Below are 22,009 nucleotides of genomic sequence, written 5' to 3' on the forward strand. Positions count from 1 at the left end.
TCCTTCAATGTAGGTTTCTTGTGGCCATCTTATCAATGCATAATTTGCTGCAATCAATACCCTCCCACGCCAAATAATTCATTTCATTTCCCCATGCAGCATCCAACACAAATTGCCTTTGATTGAGACAATGTAGGCTAATGAACTGCTTTTGTTGAGCAGGAGGCAGACAGTACAAGCTATGTTGAACCTCCCTGCCCTCCAGTTGTCCAGATGTGCCATCCAGTAGCGCGCATAATTTAATGCATCAAAAACAACCACAGAATAAATGGCTCTTCTGGAGAAAAGCCATGATGTTTTGTGGTGGAGTTCAGGGCTGGCAGCCTCTACTTTCCCTGGCTGCAGGTCTCAACTCTGTTTACAGAGTTGCAGCTTCCCAAAGATCGGGGGGTTCAGGGACACCCGGCGATCCTTGACAGCTCACCCCCAGAAACAAAAGGAGGAATATTTAATTAGCAACACTTGCTCCCCTCCCACCTCTGTTACCACTGCCCTGGAGCAAGGCATTCAACACCCAGCTGCTCCATGAGGAGATGCTAGCTTGCAGGGGTTGTTGTCTGAAGCTCTGAATGTGAATAAGATTATTTCTGGAAAACAGCTCTGTGTGTTTGCCCATAATATGGTAGGCTTTGTGATGCATTCAGGTGATGCTTTGGGCAATTTCTCTCTCTCAAAAAAAAAATTTGAATTAGTAAAAAAAAAATTATACATATACACATTATATATATATATATATATATATATATATATATATATATATATATATGGTCATTTTCACATGACCTGACAAAATTATTAAAAATAATATATTTTAACACTACACTGTTTTCAGTCTGATGTTGGGGAAAAATTAGAATATTTATCAAGTAGAACAATAACAGCTTTGGATTGCCTCCAAGTGTGGAATATTCCCGTAAGACTTGAATGCAGCATCACTCGAGCACTGTGGCCAAAAGATCCCTACAAGAATCCTCCTCTTTTCCTGAGTGTTGCCTGCCCGGCGGGGCCAAGGAGAGCCAATCAAATGGCAGAGAGGATGTCAAGTGTGAGCCAGGAGTACGGAGAGCTTTTAAACAGTTTTACCTCCACTATTCAAATCCCGAGCAGAGCTGCACGGAATTAAACGAGGCGCACAGACGCGCTCCAGCTGTATTCCGACCGAGGAGCGCAAGGACAGAGACGGTCGATGCTCGCAGGAGATTTCTCATAGCAGAGGAATCAGATGGGGGGGGGGGGGGGGATTCGAAATCATTACATTTGCTTAAAAATGTGTTTGGGTTTTACTTTTTCTCGATGAGCACCTCGAACACAACACGTCCTCTAAACGGGGCGTTTCGCAACGTGTCTGAGCCCACGTCGCCGGAGAGGTGAATCTCTAATAAACGTCAATGTCTCCAGGATAAAACTACAAAATAGCCAGATGCTATTAGAAAAAAATACGTACTTTATACGTGACTGATTGAAATGTGTCGGGAGAGAGCTTCTTATTGTCATTTAAACATTATTTGCGCAGATGTTTCATGATTTTTTTTTCACTTCTGAACTTAGTTTGCGTGAAACCACCACCCTCGCAACACACGTTTCTATAAATGTCTTACAAACTTTAGCACACATTCTTTTCTGATGTACGCAGGTACAAAATACCACTCTTGTAACACATCGAAGCACACCTCTGCGCCAGAGTGAAGTTTCCAGAGCTTACCTGACTCCTGCCTAGGCCTTGCCCTCCGCTGCCCGGGCTCATTGAATGCGGGTGGTTTCTCTGCTGTCCCCCCCAGCCGTGGGCCGAGGCGGCTCCATACTGAGGCCCCACGTCTTTCCCCAGACCCATTCCCACTTGCTGCTGCGCCGTGGGTCCGCTGAAGTCTTGATAGGCCCCGCCGTAACCCCGCATCATCGGGCTGGGGGACGTCAGCAGCTGGTTGAGGGTCGGCGTGGCCCCTGAGGGATGCTGCTGCTGCTGTTGCTGCTGCTGTTGCTGAGTTTGCCCCGTGAACCTCTGGAAGCCGCTCGAAGCAGCTCCTAAAGTAGACTTGCCGTGACTTGCTAGGGAGTTGCTGCTCATCATCATGTTCCCAGGTTGCCTGCACCCAGAGGGGCCCATCATCCCGTACGCTCCGCCACCGTAGCCCGCCCGGTACGCAGGGTACTGGTTGTACTGGCTGTTATGGTACCCTGCTTCGTGGGAGTTCTCCATGCTGTTATGTGCCGAGGAGTGCGTTATCCCCATCCCACTGCTTTGTTGCTGCTGTCCGCCATGTTGCTCGTAACAGGGCCTTGTACTGTAATAGTTGTTATTAAACTCGGAGTTGTTACTAGTTGGCCCTAAGTTAGAGTGCTCATACCTGCTACCCATCATCCTCTCGGCGGGTTTACAGGTGAGGTCCGCCTCACCTTTCCCCGGCATGTGCTGCTGCTGCTGCTGCTGCTGCTGTTCCACTTGGCCCCCTAACAGGTTCTCTTTGCCACCGTGGTGCTGGTGATCCATACCCCTGTCCCCGCGCGGTCCCTGACCGTTGTTATTGGTGGTGTTGTTACTTTGGATCTGTCGCTGCTGATGTGGCGCAAATTGGCTGAATTGCGGCGTCGGTGGCGGCGGCTGCTGCTGCTGCTGCTGCTGCTGCTGCTGCTGCTGCTGCTGCGGTGGTTGAGACTGAGACGGATCTCCGCTCCCCACACATTTCAGCTTGTGGTTCGCGATCAGACCCGTTTCCATCGAGGAAGTGGTTGAATTTGTCGACGCCGAGGCGGACGTGAGGTTATTCCCATCCTTACCGTGGCCGTCCGGAGCGTTGTGACTCGTGGAAGTTGAATGGACCATGCTGAGCTCGCTTCGATGGTGATGGTCTACATTATTCAGAGTCCCATCTCCGGCGCCCAGCATCGGTCCTGTCCGCTGTGCGCTCCCTCCTCCTCCGGATTTCCCCGAATTGAGCTCCGGACCTAAACCACTGGATAATTTCTTATTTTTATTATTAGTTCTGGTCGGAGCCGATGCCACTTGCGCAGCCATGGTCACTCCAACATCTCAGCGCGCAATGACAGCAAGCCCCGACCAGCCTTGCGCGCAGGAAATAAAACCAAGAGAGGAAGGAAGAAAAAAAACACAAGCTGAAAAAAATATCTTCACGGGCAGAAACAAGCTTTGTTCTGGTCTGTGTAGCTGTGGTGGTGGTGGTGGTGGAAAAAACGGTGCGTCAGTGAGGCTTCATGTTGAAAGTTTCTCTGTCAGGTTTAAAAGAAACTTTTTTCCTCTTCCCCCCTCCGCCTCTCCTCCATCCCGGTTCTTGGTAATATGTAGCAGCGTCTCCCGGAGCCCTTGTGGCCCAGCATGGGATGAGAGAGAGCGGGCTCTACCAGCTTATCCACCTCCAGGGCTCCAGCGCGCCTCACTTGGAAAATCCGGAGTGGAGTTCCGATCCATTATGCGCGATGCAGTTTGATTTTGCGGCGTCTATCAACAATACACGGGTCGATTTGAAGATAGAATGAGAAAAAATAACGTTGAAGTGATTTAACACGACATGCAACTCTCTACTGTCCCCATACAACAAGACTGCTGCCAGATATTCCACGTCATATGACCGAGGAATAACTCCCTGGAGTTTCGGGCGCACACCCTTGTGATTCAATAAATAAGCAGATCAGTTGAGCACATCTCCAAATTACGCACAGACATTTCTCATCATCTCCGCACACAATCGTCACCAGCAGATGTTGAGTTTGTCAAAAGCGAGTTTTTCCTAGGCAATTATCCAGATCTGATTTTCCTTCTTCCCACTCTCTGTCCCTCGGCTCAAGCCAGTTCTCTGCAGCTCTGACAGGAGTCGGACACGCAACCACAAGCTGTGCGCAATAATGTTGCCTTCGGAAGAAGAATGTAATCACACTTTATAGCAGCTATAATGTTGTAATATCTGTACCAGGGAGTTCATCCCCTTCATGCTTCAAACATATATTTTCATTCTGAATGGGAGTAATGTTCCCCCTCAAAAAAAAAAAAGCCATAGCAATCTTGTGTTAAGAGGGAAGCCATATAAATATCACACTCTATAAACTATAAAATAATCTACAAGACTATTCCGTGTAATTGAAGTGCAATTAGGTCACTGTAGACTCAGTATAAGCCAACCATAGGAATGTAATATGAATATTATTAATATTAAAGACATTCTTCATTAAGATCATATTTGAATAAAAGGCTACATACTTTAATTTCCTTCCCTTGGTTTAATTTGTCAGAGAGGAACTTGTCTGAACTGATAATGACAATGACATTTAAAAAAGAAAAAAAGAAAAAAAGGAGGGGGTTAGAAAAAAAAAATCAACCCCAGGCTTCAGTGTAAGACCACACAAAACCAAAGTCTACAAGATATGCTATCCCATCAGTGGTATTCAAACATGAATGTAAAATAGCGCGTAGCAAAGAAGCAGGGTGTCTGTTGGGACTTGAATGAGCAAAGGGTCTGCTTTGATGAGATCAGATGCATTTGATCAACAGAGGGAGCTGTGGATGAAAGAGGGGTAGAGGGGAGAGGGGAGGGGGGGAGGGGGTGGGAGAGAAGGATTTGGGGATGAGAGTTGTGCTGAGGATGTCTATGATAATGATGATGACTGGTGGTGATGGTGGTGGGAACAAATGTGGTGGTGGTGGTGGTGGTGGTGGTGATGATGCCAGCGCTGCAGGTTATGATTATAATCAGGACTACAGGAGCAAGGGTAACCAACAAGTTGTTGCTTTAGATCACACATTTGCAAACCAAGTAGACACCATTTCCTTGCCTTATACTATGAGCAGTGTGTGAGATATGTCACTATGAAGCTGTGTGTGTGACAATGGGAAGACCCCTGCTGGACATAAGTTGTAAGTACAAGTCAGAGCTTCAAAAATATAAAAACACAAGCTGAGACAAACCTTGTGTCTCAGCAGGACAGAACTGATCAAGAGGGTACGACGACCTTATGCAAAACCCCACTAAATGACACATTTCCTGACAGTATGGTGTAACATAAAAGAGAAAATCACAATCATATCCCAACACTGACAACAAGAGCCATTGTCCTACTTTTCCAAGTGGAAGCTCATTCTTTGGAGACAAATAAAAGCAAGCGACATCCCTGGAAACCTTTCCCAGCCGTTTGCCTTTATGAGCCCATATGGCAGAGAATAAAAGCAATAATGTTGTTATGGTCCAACAACAAAGTCTCCATGGTATTCATCATTCAATATGCTAAGGCCCGTCCTATAGCATCAACAGGACCATATGGCCATTTATCTATAGGACACTCGCAGAAGACATCACATCCTCTGTGTGTGTGAGAGAGAAGGAGATCTAGTGTGGGCTCCTGCTTGACTAGAGACAAGACAAATTGTCCTTAAATGATGAAGACATAAATAGTGTCAAACTAAGGCTTCATCGTTGGTTATGTGAACCTTTTTGGATTAAAACGAGCCTCATCCACACCCTTCCTGCTCTCCCTACTTTGTGCACATGCCGATTCTGGCTCCCATCAGAGTCCTAGATCAAAGCCTCAGCTCTGATCTCATCTAGAGCAACACTAAGGCTGACAGTGAGAGGACCTGGGGCATTAGCATATTCTATGATGGCGCCCGGCTTTTCAAGCCGTTGCCTCGGCTGCAGCTCTGGGTGTGCCGTGCTGTGGCTTTGCAACTCTAATTTCCCTCGCTCATTAAAAAAAGCCCACTGTTCTCCTATTAATTCGCAGACACACTGATCTGTTTGAATGGTGAGGGTGTGTGTGTGTGTGTGCAAGAAGAGGGAGGTGGAGGAGGGCAATGGCTCAGCGCATTTGCATTTATGTTTAATTTATAACCTTCAGGGGCCCCCTGATGCAGCAAGATTGAAACAATAACTCCAGACAAACATGGGGAAGAGAGGAGGAGGAGCCGGAGAAGGGTGGATGGAATTAAAAATATACAGATCTGGGAAGGTATGTGCTTTGAATATGTGTGTGTGCGTGTGTGTGTGAGAGAGTGTGGACGCGTTGGTAAGAACACTATTACTACATACGCATTTTATGAGCGTTAATTTGTGCAGCTGCATCAAGGTGTATGAAACACACACACATAAACACACACACACACACACAGAGACTGAGAGGCAGAGGTCTCCAATCCGCGGGGGGATAACATGCCACGGTGAGTGTCTGTCAGGAGGAGAGCTGGAGTCTGTTCCGGGGGAGTCTGCAGGGATCTCCCCCTAGCAGCACAGCACTGAACAGCACAGCAGACAGCAGCAGCACAAGCCTGGCCAAGCACAGAAAGTGGGTCAGCCCAAAACACACACATGCACACAAAGACACACAAACACAGCTCAGACAGCTCCAGCCCCGGTGTTACACCAAAGAAAGACAGACCGTGCATGGTGAGCACACGGTTTGTGTACGTGAGAGAAAGCATGGCGGTATAATTTGCATGAGTGATGTTCAAGAGGGGGTTTAAGAACTGAGGTGCGTGGCTGAGAAGGGGGACAAAAAGCCAGCTATTGTGAGTACACCCTATGGAAGTGCATCAAATTGATCCATAGTCTTTTCATTTCAGGCTTGGGTAAATAACAGCATTTGCATTGATCAGTCTGGAAAACCAGGCAACAATGGGCTTGGGAGTGAACAGTAAGTGTGCAACAAAACAACTCTTATTCCTTTCTGTTCCTCGTAGAGTTGAGAGCCTCGCCAGAGCCCTACAAACGGCTATGATGGATAAAATGTTTTCAAAAACACTTGAGGAGAGTGGATGCTATTGTGTCCGCCTGTATACTAAAACAGAGAATCACAGAATTCCCAGGATGCTGCATGCTCTATTTATGTGTTATGAAAAACATGACTCAAAAGAAACAGAAAACAGCTATGTTCCACTTTCACTGTCAGCTATCATGTGAAGTGTGAAGAGGAGGAAGAGGATGAGTAAGATACAGACAGGGAGAGGAGAGTGATTTTCTTCATCCACAGATCTTATCCTGATGGTGACAGGGGACCGGGTTCTCAGACCCCCCCCCCCACCACCACCACCACCACCACCACCACCAACCATACACCTCCATCCCCTCCTCCCCCTCTGATGCCTGTCACTGCTCCTTCCCTTCCCTCCCTCCCTTCTCCCGACTGGAGGAGTGTGTGAAGTGTCCCCCGAGAGGCACAGACTCAAAGATGGTATTTACAAGATCCACACTGAGCCCACTTTTAACTGCCTGTGAAGAACTTCTCCAACCGCCTTTGATGTGCCAACCTAATGGGGAAGAGCTCGCCGGCAGTCATTGCATATGTTAGCGAGGCAATGTGAGCTAATCCGCTAGCATTGCAAGGTACACTTCATGCTGCTTGCAGTAAGTGAACACTTCAAATGCTGTATAGCTTTGGAGGAGAGCTGCCCTTAGAAAAATTACCATTGCCAAATAGATGCTGACGCGATGCGTCAACTTTTACACCAAATTAGCGGCACCAGCAGCAAAAGATGAGCACTTTGCTTATTTCATGTTAGACTTAGCATATTCATGACTTGATAAACAGAAGCTTTCTGATATGATTATCGAGACTATCGGTGAACTTGTACATTGTAAAAATGGCGAGTGATTATTTATCCTGCTGGGAAGATAAATGGGCTCACATCCAGCTGTAAAATGAAATAAATTCTGCTGCAATTAATCAATAAATGTTTCTCTTGCCACTTGACCTTTTTTAAACAGATAGGATGAGAAAAAAAAATCTAGAAAAAGAAGAAATGAGCCTGCACGTCTGTGTGGAGGACTGATGAATTAGAGCAGTGGTCACCAACTTTTTCAAATCCTGCACCCCCTGAAACATTCAAACGCCTGCTGTGCGCCCCGTCTCCCTCCACAGATGGCGCCAACACCACCAGTGGCTTGGCTAGCACTGCTAATGTTACTGTGACCTGTCTCAGATGCAGTGTTGGAACCCCCAAACTAAATGCTTTTGACAACTGGGACTCTGTTTTCAGCTGCACCCATGGGCGAGGGGCAACATCGTTTCATCGATTTATCCACATTTGAGCGATTTAGGCAACTAATTGGATGCAGAAGGACCCAGGGAAAAAAAATGGACATCGGTCTACTGGGCATGCACACCCAGAAGACCCGACCCGGCCCTACTCTCCCTCTGATTGGCCAGTACTTGGTGCCTTTTGGGGTGTGAACTCAGATAGATGAAGCTCAGAGTCAATCCGGGGAAGAACACGGGAAAAACATAAAACATGTTATTTTGAGATGACACTACAGATTTTTTTTGTCTTAACCCCTGATGTCACTGTGCGTCTCCCTGACAGTACAAACACCCCAATTGGAGATTCAAGGCATGAGAGCGCCTTGCGCTTCCTGCAAAATTACAGCTGTAAGGTCAAAGGTCACACTTGAGCCTCATAAAACCTACCTATGAACAGGTAAATACACAGAGGTAGAACAATGACTTTTGTCCAACTTAGTTTTATCTTTAAGAACAGCACTGAGAGAGAAAGCTTTCATAACAAACAGAGGCATTTGGAACGATTTTGAATTAGGCTAATTAGGTTTGTGTTTTGTTTGTTGTTCAGGAGGCATGATCAAAGTGATATTTCACCAATTTGTGTCAGCTCCAGAGGAGAGGAGGAAGAGTTTGGAGAATGCTGCCTATTAATCTCCGTAGGTTTGGTGCACTGCGCGTCAGGGACGGTAATCAAAACAAGAGAATTATGAATAATGAAATGTGTTGATCAGAAATGAAACAAAACAGTACATTTGTGCTTTATTAGTGCCTTATTAGTAACAAAATTGGACTCTACATGTTTTTTTTTCCCAGAATTCCAGCTCTTTGGAGGGCGGGCTTCAATATCAATGTGCGCTCAATCCTTCCCTGCTCAGCCTGAGCGGAAAAATAAAAATCAAAGGGATGTGGATGGCTTGACCCAGCAGCTCAGAGTCTGAGAGCAACCGGCTGTTTTGATCTAATCTAATATTTATGAATAACTTCCTTGACATTTCCTTCGCACTATGAAGCCATCCGCTTTTACGGTGTTACACAATGATGTCTTAGAGGGACGATGACGGAGATCAAACGGGTCTTGGGCTCAGAATACAGAGTGTGCACTCTCTGCGTAGCCTGAGAGGAAACTCAGCAGCGAGCTATCTAACACGGTGTGATTGAAATACAAGCTCCACTAGGCTGCAGTGTGGAGTGTGATGATATTTTTATTTGTGTCTCCGTCAAAGGGATATGGGTACAGATCGGGAAAGCACTGTCACCATTTGAGCAGAAAGACGACAGAATGTGCATGTGCTCTTACGCTATGTATCTTTGCATGCGCGGGTGTGTGTTTTCTGCAAAGGAGGTGATACCACAGTCTGTCTATGATGTCGCGTCGTGTCAGCCACCACAGAACCAGTTGAGGCTGTTGGGATCACTAATGTCATCAGATGCTTTTCACTCTCTCTTCACAGAAGTCAAGTGTTCTCAACATGTTATTTGCCCAAAGTGGCCTTGTTCCAAGGCTCTATTGTTAGCCTAATGGAGGCTAACGACACTAAGACTCTAATTATGGACACTGACGATCAGCCCTGATAATATTACGAGCAAAGTGGGTAATTTAGAGCTGTTGTGGTGAAGGGTTGAGGGGAGGCAAAGAAAAGAAGGGGAGGGTGACAGCAGAGATGGGGAAGTTGTTCTCTTGTGTCATCCCCCTGTCGTCCGTCACCCTAATCATTCCCAAAGAGCGCAGAGCAAAGACGTGGGAACAACATATTCATGGAGTGTGTATCATTACGGTTCCCGCCCATTCACAAGGAATATTCTATCACATTATGGGCCATCAACAGGTGATTACCCACAGGCTTCATCCAAGTATACTCCTATTTGATAAAGGGCCAGCACAGCACAGGTCAAGTGCCCATTCATCTTATTTAAAACCAATATTACACATCCAGTAGAGCCATGATAATGGATCAGTGGCTTGTTTGTCACTTTGCTTGCAGCATCTCCTCCTTGCCACCCGAAAGACTAATTCAAATGGGAGGCTCAACAAGCAGTCATCCCTGCATACCAGCGCTTTTTAGTTATTCCCCCAACAATAGCAACTGTGAGAAATTAGACAAAGGTTAGCATTTCGCTTTAAGTATAGCCGGAGGTAGTAGCCTGTACCCATCCATACAGCGCGGTGCCAGAACCAGAAAGACAGAAACCAAAGCAACTCAGCAAGCCTGTGCCTATTCTGTCAACACCAAATATCAAAGCCCCTCTCCCATGAGTGATCTGTCCAAACAATTAAAATGGAACCTCTTTGTACCATCACACTTAACATGTCAGACAGAAAAATGAAAGGAGCCGCGTGTATTGGAGCTGCATGCCGTGACGCCTCCTGTGACAAGCCCCACGGAGAGAGCGGCACGCCACAGGAATGACAGCACTGTTCAAATTTTAAATATGTTTTGACACAAAATCAAAAGTTGCTCACCATTACGGTGGAGAGATTCCCTCGTTTTCTGTGTGATCACTTATTAGACCCCTAGGTGAACTAGGCAGAAATACTGACACCTGAATCCTCTCTTTGCACATTCTTTGACATTTTTGAGCAGATCCGGGAATCATTTCATATTGCCAGATATTATTTCATAGTAAGATTAAAGCTCTGATGTTGTAGCATCTGAGGCTCATGAAAAAGCCACCAGTGATCAATGAGGATTCCTGTGTGAGTCTCTTGGTTTTATCTTCCCTTTTTGCTGTCCAAAGCGAGGTTTGCTGCTGTTCCATTTCTGATGATCGTAATAGGGAACATTTGACAGATTTGCTCGTGCAGCTGCGCCAACAAATGCCGGAATCCTTCTAACAATCCTGAAAATATACCAAAGTAGAATTACCAGGATTTTTTTTTCTGCCTGCTTGAAAGCTGCTTGGCTTGATGCATTTGATCCTTGCAGCGTACTGATTGGGCAAGAATTAATCACCCGACCAATCCCATCAATCAAAAAAAAAAAACCTGCCATCTGACTTTTTTTTTTTGTCATATGACAATGGTCTCTTTCAGAATAATACATTTTCTTTTCACATTAATAAGCTTGAGTGGCTTTAAACATAATGGAAAGCAAGACTATTTCATGGGCTTTCACTGTGCTCTATACATAATCCTGAAGATGAAATTCCTAATCTTCTACCAAACAGGGGATAGGGTTTTTTTTTTTAAGCAAGACCCCAATTATGCCCAGCTACAAATTAGCATGTTTAATGTAGCAAAATGTTTTAATATAGAATAAAAGCAAGGCAGAAGAAAACAAAAGCCAACTGGGTAATGAGATTATCTCTGCCAGGCGCCCAGTGCCCATCATTGTAGTTCACACAAATGAGACAGATTATAAATCACATTCATAACAGCCTAATCCGTGAAAGACTCCTGATATGATTACTTTCTCTCACGTTTTGGTGACTGAGTGCGATGGATTTACTTGAATCCTGAGGAGTCTTTAAAATACAGCTGGACATAAAGGAAACGAGCCAGTTGAAGATTAGTTGAATCCATCTCAGATAAGCTACAGAAGTTTGGCCACAAACACAGATAAACACAAATCTGAAGAACAGACGATGTGATATACTTTCAACAGCTATAGATTATCCCCTCAGATCAGAAATGTAGAGCGCGTATCAAAGGCATTATCGCTTCCCAAAATACACAAATAGATTATTTACTCTTTTCTGTCAGGAGATTGTTAGATTTCAAAGTTAGTAAACCTCCCTCTGACTGCCTTCTTGACAAAGTGTCACAGTGTTCTTAATAATTGTCGTAGATGTTTCCAGTGCTGCGTCCCATCCCTCATTGCCACCTTCATCCCTGACCTCCCCTTAGTTCCTGACAAGGTCAAACATCTCCCATTAGCGGGAACCAGCCCCTGCCTTTTGCCAGAGAGCTATCCAATTCATACATCGTGAAGGTCAGGGGCTGCATAATGAACTGGAAAATGTCAGTTATATTACTCCCCATTTAAATAGTGGCTTTTCCAGCACCAGACACACGGGTGATATTTACCTTTTTTTCCTGTGAAGGCCTGGAGCAAAGAGTCTTTTTTAATCCAGCTTAGGGTGTGAAATTGAGATGTGTGTGTGAGGGAATGTGATTTCCTGGTCTCAGAGATGAGTGAATCTGCTATATCATACTACACCACAACCAAGCTTTCTTCAAAAAGGCAAAAACATGAGGAAAAACTGTAATTCCTTCTTCAGTGCATATAAGTGGGCCACATGATCTCAACATACGCTTGTAAAAACAGAAAGAGCAGAAGCAGGGAAAACAACACAAAACAATATATTAAATATATTCCCACCGACGTGACAGCTCAGTTATACACTTTTTACACAGCACATACCTGCGTATATGATTTTAAAACCTCACACACCTGCTAAAAACCCCACTTGACCCCTTTTTAATTTTTCTGGTGTGTCACGTTCGACATCACAAAAGCACCGCAAAACCGAGCGAATGAAAGATATAGTTGAAAGCATCGTGGAGGACAGTTTCAGTGGTTACCGCTTTACATGCTCCAGGCTGTTTTTGAAAGTGACGACACGGCTGCTCGGAGGAAGACGGGTTGAATTTGTAGCTGAGATGATACAAAAAGGCGTTCAAGTTACCAGCGGAGACGACAGGATTTCATTGACTCCATGTTATACAAATGTAGACCCTTTTCACAGCAGCCATTTTGACATGTCAAAGCAAGGTAATTGCAGTGTTTCTGTTCACATTCTACCAAGTGTGTTGCCATCTTCCACTGAGGTACGGGTACACTTTAGTCCTGTTCTGTCTTAATGGAACAGGACCATAATTAATGTCATTAATTACACCTGTGTGTACCCTGCATGTCAAAATGGCCGCTGTGAAAAGGGTCTATTGTTGAGAGTGGAACCCTGATCGCTCGTCCGGTATATGCTGACTGGAGCCGTGAGCTGATAAATACTCACATCTACTCCAGTGTCACAGGATTGAATGCTGATTAGATCCTTTCGCACTGCAGACAGAAAAGAGGGGAAAAAAAACAGTGGAAAAGGGGCTTTTCTGAGATTCTTCACATATCTAAATGCACTCACATACCAACAGGGATGTCAATGGCGGCATAAATTAGCGTGAGAATAAAAAAAGAAGGAGCGACAGGGCTGAGATGACAAAAGGGCATCCAAAGGAGAATGTTAATAATGCTTCCTCTAAAACAATTTCCATTAATTTTCAGCCATCTCACCAGGGAGTAATATCTACATGCCCGAGGCAGGTTTAAATTGCATAGTCTGCCTGAGAAAGGAGACGAAGACTCCCCAGTGTCCAGCTGCTCTCATCAGATCAGGACGAGTCAAGGAACACCCAGGAGACAGTGCCACAATAGTGGAAGCAACACTATTAGCACCACACCACACCAGGAGAGAGACACACAGGATGCTCGTTGTTTTGACTGATGCTCTGTAACTACACACCAGAGACACGCACAAGTCTTTTCTTCACATGATATTTAGACACACAACAAAACCACAGTTGGACAGTACTGCCAGACTGTAGAGCTTTCTGTGCTGCCTGGTGCATAGCTAACAGACAATGTCAAAGGTAGGACGTGAATAATGCGATCATTTCATATTCCGACTCCCTGCCAGGGAATATGTCACCCGGACACCGGGTCACATACCCAGTCAGCATGTGAAGGCAGGGCTGGGGCCGCGAGCTTTGCCGAGACGAGAGGGAAGGCAGCCAGCTAATGTCACACATACCAGGATCCTCTCCGTCCCCACCCAAAGATATTCTGTGGACGAGCTGGCATCTCGCCTCTATTCAAGGCCAACGTGAGCCTGCTCTGCCTGGTGACACTGGGCATGTCTCTTGGGTATGGGCACACCTGGCAGACTGTCAACAGACTCAGGTTTTAAGAGGGGCCAGAGAGGGGAAAGTGGGGGGGGGGGGGGGGGGTCAGTGTGCGGAGATATTTTTAATGCAAGAGACAACAGCGAGGAAACAACCTCACAACAGTTGCCAACAATCATGTGACTACACTAGGCTTTGTTCTTCAAAACTAATAGAGAAGGACTAAAGTTTCAGACATCCTGTAGTTTGCGCTGATATTAATTTATCTTCAATTTGACTATGTATGGGGGAAAGAATGTAATATTTAGGCATGGCCTTGTCTAGCCTTAAAAAACAAAAACTAAAATAGAAACAAACGAATGAGCCCAAATGAGTCAAACTATGAGAAATTAGTGTTCTTAGACCTTTTCACTACACAGAGGACTGAATATCCTTTGAAGTATTTTGTAATCTAGTGAAAGAGAAGTGAACCTGATGAACTTTTTATATATATATATATAAAGATTTTCAAAACCAGTTACCCACTCTTTGTAGTCAGTCTTCACAAAATTACTATCACGATGGTCTATTCAAACTGTGTGGAGTCTTGTGAAACCTGAGACACATGGCCTTAATCTATACTGTACTTCAATATTCTGCTTCGACAGTGTTACAGATAGAGAAAACAGAGGAAATGTGAAGCTGAAGGGCCACAGTTGCTGAAAAGAAGCAAGGTGATTATTAATGTATAAACCTCTTTGAAAGACAATACTCTGCTCCTTCTAAGATTTGAACACGAGTCATACCTTGTGTAAATGGTGGATATGTGGGTGTTCAGGTACATTGTGGGGGCTGTCAATACAGACAACTCCTGAGATAAAACTTCCAAGGCGAAACCCTATTCCCTCATATGTCTTTCTTAGGTTTTGTTGGACTGAGAACCTCTTAAATGGGTGGTCTATCCTTGTCTACTGCTGTGTTAAAGACATTTTTTCACCAAACTATGTCAATTATTCCTTGCAATAAGTTTATTTTTTTATTTGATCTGAAAGGAGGCGATAAAAACTTTAGGACGTGAAATGACTTCAATAATGTCACCAGCAATGGCAGATACGCACAGGATTGAGGCCACAGACAAACTTTGCACTCATAACTGGTAGAGTGTAGTGTTGTGTGATTGCGCTCATTAGATTCGTTGTGGAGGGGTTTGTCTTCATTTGCCAGGTTGTAAAGCTAGTTAGCAATGCAGCTAACATCTTTCTTGATTGCCGAATTTATTGGTGGGACTTCTTAGGTGGTTTCTCCTTCTTTTCATGCGCTTTGTTTGTTATGGGCTTGTCATTCTCTCGTTTGCATCCTTACGAGTGCACTGAATTATAAGAGCAGTAGTTGATGTCACCTTTATATTTATACTGTGGATCATCAAAAAAGGGAACCACATGTCTTATATCCATTCCTACCCTCTGCAATATATTTGTCAAATTTTATTTAACAATTGCTATCAAAACACGAGAGCTATACACAAAATAACCTGGCAGCACATTTAGCATTTCCTCCCAGGCGCAGCCACTCATGTAAGACCATATAATGAAAACAATGTTTCCTACCCATAAAAGTTTTCTAATATCCTGTCCCTCGCCTGCTTCTCTAAGAGGTTGGACATCTCATTTGCAAGTGAGGGCCAGTAAAAGAGACAGCTGCCCACCAGCCTGTCCGTCAGGCGAGCTCACCGGGGAGAGTGTGCACGCACTTGATGGAGTGTGTACGTGTATGTGTTGATTAATATCAGGAGGGCAGGGCAGTGCTCAGGCTGCGGCTGTCGGGGAGAAAGTGGGAGCGAGAGAGAGGACAGTTCTTTTCACTGCCGCCCAGGGAGAAGTCTGCCGGCGAAGGGGGTAATGAGCCAGAAACAGGCTGAGAGGAGAGAGGAGAAGGCTGGAGATGAGGAGGAGGCACAAGGACAGGCTGCCCCCCCCCAACACACACACCCTTCACTCACTCTCCATCCCTCCCTTATCCCCCATCCCTAACCCATCCACAAGCCATCAAGGTTCCCTAGGCTGCTTCTGACACTCATTCCCTGCTTCCTTTCTGACTAAACACACACTTTAACTTGGAAAAACACCCTCATTCAAATCAAGTTTCTGTAAATTAGTCTTCTCCACATTAGAACCCTCATCATTGCTCTTTCACTCTGAATGCTTATGCCTTCCTCTTACATCTATATTTCCATTCTGTTGCCTCCAGACTTCCCTCAAAGCCTTGACACAGAAGGCACAATGCTTCACTGTTGGGTGGAAAAACATATTCTGGGGTCCTGTAAATCTCACCAACAACACCAGCGTTTGGACAACAGTCATAACAGTGATGCCTCAGAGCAGGAAGACATAAAAAAAGACACAGCCAGAGGAAAATTAGGGCAGCATGTGCCTTTTCACAGTGGCCAGGGGGCTATGAGGTAAACAAGAGGCCATGGGTGGGGATTAAGAATGGATGGTCAGTGTTATGGCAGGGTTGGGCAGTCGGGGGCTACACATGCTGTCTGAGAATATTATGCTCAAGATTAATTTTTAGGTCCTTTTAGAGCACCGGCCCACTCAGCTGTATGCCTGCTGGATTGAGGACCGGGCTGTGTGTGGACGATCTGTGAGGAGAAGATGCATCCATCCACTAAGACTTATGAGGGGAAGAGCTGGGCAGAGAGGTTAGGAGAGAGGGAGGGGGCAGGAAATAACATGAGCAATTTCATAAATGGAAGGGAGAGGCTGTGACTTCCTAAATCGTCTGTGAAAGACAGTGGGGGGGGGGGGCGGTGATGCACGGGAGACGGTGAGCGAGGGGGACGACAGGGAGAGAGATGGAGGGAGGCGAGAGGGAGCATGATGCAAAGTGTGAAAGAGAAAGAAGAGGGAGCAGAGGGGAGCTGGGGCTTGGTGGTAAATGGATATAACTGGGTGAGGAAGGCAGGGCCAAAGTGAGAAGGAGAGAGGCTGGAGAGATGAAAAGATGAAGAGGGCAGATTTCCCACCAGCTGAGTGAGCACCTCTATTACCCTTTCCCTCTCCCTCCATGCCTCCCTCTGCCTTCCTCTATCTCTGTGTCCCATCAGCCTCAGTGTGGCATCCTCTCACATCAGATTAGCTCCAGCCCAGAGAGACGGTTAAAACTCCTCTGTCAAAGTCATTTAAAACACATCTGATGCTGAGGCCGCGCTCTATCCCACTCCCACCCACCCACCCACCCCACCATCGTTATTTCTCTGTGTTCGTCCTTGTCGTAGCCCAGACTTATAAGGCTGGAGCTCCAGCCTCGGCAGCTTAGCTGGGATGCACATCTCCCTGTGGCATGGAGAGTCACTATCAATCAAATATGAGTATGCGTGGGATGACCTAGGTGTGGCAGGACACAGGAAGAAAGTGAGGCTTCAGTGGACATGGGCATATATCAGCAGATGTAAACATGACCTGGACTCTCAGATTCATATTTCCTCTTTAAAGGCAGATTTAAAAAATGACCCTACAGAGGATACATCATTTAAAACTCGATTGTTTTCCTGTCAACAAGATAAGTTACTTTTAGCAAGAGGCATAAAAGCATACTTGGTATCCTCTTTGAGATTTTTTTTTTTTTATTCCCTGAAAATCAATAAAAAACATGTTTGACTAACACTGCAATCCAATAGAGAAGTTAAGGGAAGCTCGGCTTTATAGAGGCATAACTGTGCATTGACCGGCACGCTATAGATGACTCCAGCGAGAGAGCGCAACAGATCATGCCATGTGTGTCAAGGCTTCATTCCTCCTGATGCGGGAGGCCGGTTCGGTGTGGCATGGCGCAGCCCATTTTCTGACAGAGACCGCTGTTTGTGCTCTCCAGTCATGGCCTCAGTGATGAATGGTCTCCACTGCCAGGCAAAGAAAGGAAAAGGGGGCCTGGGAGCCCTCCAAGGATCAATACGTACGCACAGGAGTACCTGCTCCGCATGCTAAAAACCCTGATCCAGCCCCAGCCCCCCTGTCCGTTCACTCCGCTGTCTCCTGCATCACTGACGGACAAGCCTCTGGGAGCGAGTGGGCGGAGAACTGAGGTTGAAGAGGGAGGATTTCACTGTGTGTATGTGGGGGTGCACGTGTATCTACATGGAGTGTGTCAGCAGGTTTCTAGAGGGGCTGGCATGTCAGCAAACTCAAGGTCGACATGGCACACCCAAGCACAATCACACACAAATACATACACACACACACACACAAACACACAACTCTCTGTTGTCTGTCTAAGGCGATGGATATCCTATTAATGAGCCCAAAACAATGACTAGACTAATGAGCTTATAATGGGAATATTGAATGCATGGGAATGGGATTGGGCCTTCTGTTAGCCAAGAAAGGGGACCATTGAATGAGAGCCAATGCTCAAGGGCTAGAGGGCTAAAAGCTCGAGATGAATACAAACTGCATGGGGTGTAGCAGGGGCTGTAGGGCGAGAGCTGTGTGGAGGGGGGCACAGTCAAACCAAATCAATACACCCTTACCCAGCTTGCCTTGTTGCGTTTGTGATATACGAGAACAGGCTGCTTCTTAGAGCATAAATAAAACATGAAAATGCAACAAATTATCGGGCTAAATGGACAGAGATCTATTTACTCCGTAATTCTGTATTTTTCAGTCTGAGGTGGGAGGGACTGTTACCCTGCATCCAATTTGAGTGAACAGAGTGTGATACCGCTTCTGTTTGCGAATTAATGAATTAATCAAAGAGCGGTTTGTCAGTGTTGGTGGGGGGGGTTTGATGAGACGCGAAGCGAGCAAACGGCAAGCTGTGAAGGGCTAATAGCTGAGAAAGGAATTACAGTCCAATTGCTCTGTCTTATTCTGGCCCTAATGCTGCTGAGGCCTTTCGCTGCGAGCCGGGTACAGCCTCTCTGTGTGATTTGATTCCATTTGGAGAGCCTTATTTTCCTCTTGATCTCACACATTAAGGACCTTGCTATTCACCAGAGCAGGAAAAGAGGGGAGGACAGTCAGAGCAATGGAATGGATTATCACACAGCTGTTGAGACCAGGCAGGTCAATGTTTTAAATCTCGGGCCCTGTCCAGTTAAATCTGCAAGCATGTACTTCACAGACACTCGCGGATCCGAAAGGGATGAACAGCTCTGAGCAAGATGGTTGAGAATGAGAGAAAACAAAAGTCTTGGAAAGGGTGAGTTGGTGCCCTGGTCAAAAAGGGCCTTTATTTGCCAAGAAACCCTTAAAAGTGGTTTTAAAACAACACAGGCCACGTGTGTGTGTGTGTGTGTGTGTGTGTGTGTGATAACCGAGGTGCAGGATGGAACTTTACCAGCGGTGCTCATGTGCCCAGAGCACCGCTAGCCAATTATCCCTCTTAATTATCTATTGACGGGATGGAATTGATGTTTTTGGAGCGCTGATTGGATAATCAGGAATGTTGGCCACAGTTATTCTCCTTGGCTGGTCTCACTCATCTGTCCAATCTGGCCTCCTTGTTTCAGTAATCTGTTCAGTTGCACTGCATATTCCTGCTCAACAATAATTTATGAGAGCAGTGAAAGGTGCTTTCCCTACATCAAAAGACATTCCTCACAATGCGTTGATGTTTTCAGGAGCACAAATGGTGACCTTTCCTATTCTGCTCTGTTCATTACCCTCCACCTTTATCTGCAGACAGGCCAATGCTTCGCAATGGAGTAGCGCTGCATTCATTTCTGCCCTCACATCAGCAGCCCATTTTCTTAAACTCTCTTGGAGAGCAGGCTGGCAGAGCCCCACGCAGGCACCGGGAACAAGAGAGCGCAAAAGTGGAGTGACACTGATTGTGCCTCCTCTAATTAAACCCTACCTGACCCCGGTGTTGGGACATCATTAGTTCTCCCTTGTAATCATCACACAGCAGCAATTACATTCTGTTTGGCCCAATTTGCATTTCACAAGATTTCCCTGAACAATCAAAGACAGATTGGGGAAAAAAGCAACGGGCCAAATAAAGCAGGGAAGTCTAGATTCAATTTCACAACAGTATGCTGCAAGGGATTGTTGCAACAACCAAAAAAAAGAAAAGGAAAAAAAGAACGCCTTTTGGCAAAACACCATGGGAGTACCAAGGTTAAAGGTTAAACATGTTGGGTCTCCATAGCCAGGATCTGAGTATTCTGGACCACTTTCCCAGACACCATTATGCTACCCTGATGTTCTCTACAAGGATAGGAATGCACTCTCCTGTTAGACAGAAAAAAACAAAACACCATAATAATCCCTACGAGCACATAACCACATCTCCGAAACCCCCCAAGTCTTCAGAGCCTTACAGTCTGCCAGGAACCAGAAATGGGTTTATCGCAAAGATGCGTGCCTCAATTTGGTAAAAGAGAGAGATGGGAACAGAGAAAAACTAAAAATAAGCACACTCCAGAATGCTCAACCATTCCCACTTGCAGAGAGTGCACTAACACACACACACACACACATACCAGTGCTATCTATGCAAGTACGTACTTCAGGAAAAGTGCACAAGGGCAGATACGCCATCTGTATTCTGGGTGACAGGAGCGTTGTGCTGGTTTCTCTCCCCAAGATGCCGCCGTTGACACAGAAACAGTCATACGTCACACACATTAAAGTGGAGCCTTTGAAAGCTCGTACACACAGTTGGCATTTCAGCAAGCCAAAGGAGACTCTTTTTTTCTACCAGCTCCTCTCATGTGTCCATTGTTACTAAATCTGACAACAACAGCAGACTAAGGTCGTTGTGTTAAGAAGAGAATTATGCTGGCAAATACCCCAGGGGCCTCCCGCGTTCTCGGCAGCAGACAATCGGACATGCATTCTCCTCTGGATACCGCAGTAAACAGGAACACTGTCAGGAAATTTGACTCATGGATGGAAATGTAAACTAAACTAATGCAAACTATAACAGGTGACATAAGGGCATCTAAAGAAAAAGGTAGAGACGTCATCAAGCATTAAAATCATCCTCATCAGCATTTCAGATTATTGTCAGTTCATTGATACACTCGTGTTTTTATCCTTCCCATGTGGCTTCTCCCTCCTGAACCAATCGCCACTCAAGTGTTTCTAATCTCTGTAAAGTCTGCTGTGAGATGCACTCTGTGGCTTGACTTGAAACAAGATTATACGGCTGAGATATGGTGAGGTGCGTTCGTTTGTTTAGAGATGGAGCTTTTGGATTTATGACAAGGTTAGAGGGCTGGAACGTGTAGCAGGAAAAAAAAAATTGCAGTGTTGGATTTCAGTCAATGTAGGCAATTAAAGAGAAGCACCATGATACTTTTAATCAGTCAGATTCAAACTGCCCTATAGGTGAGCTGTACGTATCTCTGGTCACTGGCCAGTTGGAGTATCCTATTGCATGTGGTCTTTTCAAGTGAAATGATGTACATTTATTATTGAAGAGAAGTGATATTAGATGTGGAGATGTGTCGTAATGGAATAACTGGTATCGAACAGTCCACTTTTGATCCCCTTAAAACAGATTTACCATGAAGGCAACTATGCTATTTACGTCAAATTAGGAGAACACAGTAATATGGGCAGCTTTGCATTGGCCAGAGGTTAATTTTGAAGCATTAAGAGCAGTAGCACAGAGGATGTGCCAGACGTTATGGATGCTATAACTGTTTAGAGGATTGAACAGAGGTACTTTAGTTCATTTTCCAGACAATCAAAATACAAACAGCTCAGAGAAATGAGCCGTCAACCTTCAAAAAAAGATCAATAATCAAAGGAATAAACTGCCATGTTTTCAAAGTTTAGTTTGATGAGCATCATCATAAATTCAGCCTTTATATTTTCACTCCACTGGTCCACAACAAGCTAGAATAAAATGAGCCTTCTTTTTGAAATTGCAATTACTTTCTGAGGAAATTAATCTTATGAAAAAGGAACAACGTGATAAGAACTGCTAACAGGTTATTACAACATTCCGTGTTCATCATGGCTAAAAACCTACCTCATACCATCAGGAGAGAACAAAGTGCATTCTGGAGCCAGATTTCACATTAAGGCAATTTAAAATATTCTAGACTGCCTAATTTAGTGGTCGGACTTCTGTGTAACTTAATTCGACAAGATTAATTATACAATTAAATCCAAACTTCTCTCAATTATGTGGAGCAATGCCGCCTGCCTGCTCAGGCTGACCTTTCACCTGTGCAGAGGCGAG

At 45.3% G+C, this 22,009-nt stretch overlaps 1 protein-coding gene across 4 annotated transcripts in view; it reads right to left on the reverse strand.

Annotated features, from left to right (window-relative positions):
- Nucleotides 1–3,512, reverse strand: part of LOC147246812 (AT-rich interactive domain-containing protein 1B-like) — a 169,818-nt gene extending 166,306 nt beyond the window's left edge. For 3 of the 4 annotated variants that reach the window (XM_086183316.1, XM_086183314.1, XM_086183313.1), the window contains exon 1: nucleotides 1,703–3,512. In XM_086183316.1, the coding sequence (XP_086039442.1) occupies nucleotides 1,703–3,013 (1,311 nt within the window). In that variant the 5' untranslated portion in view covers nucleotides 3,014–3,512. The remainder of the gene's footprint in view (nucleotides 1–1,702) is intronic. The other variant, XM_086183315.1, reaches the window with a different exon arrangement.
- Between the last annotated feature and the right edge of the window lie 18,497 nt (nucleotides 3,513–22,009).

The sequence above is a fragment of the Aulostomus chinensis genome, chromosome 17, assembly GCF_037954235.1.
Source record: "Aulostomus chinensis isolate RoL2024-O1b breed Wild chromosome 17, RoL_Achi_v1.0, whole genome shotgun sequence".
Classification (NCBI taxonomy): domain Eukaryota; kingdom Metazoa; phylum Chordata; class Actinopteri; order Syngnathiformes; family Aulostomidae; genus Aulostomus; species Aulostomus chinensis.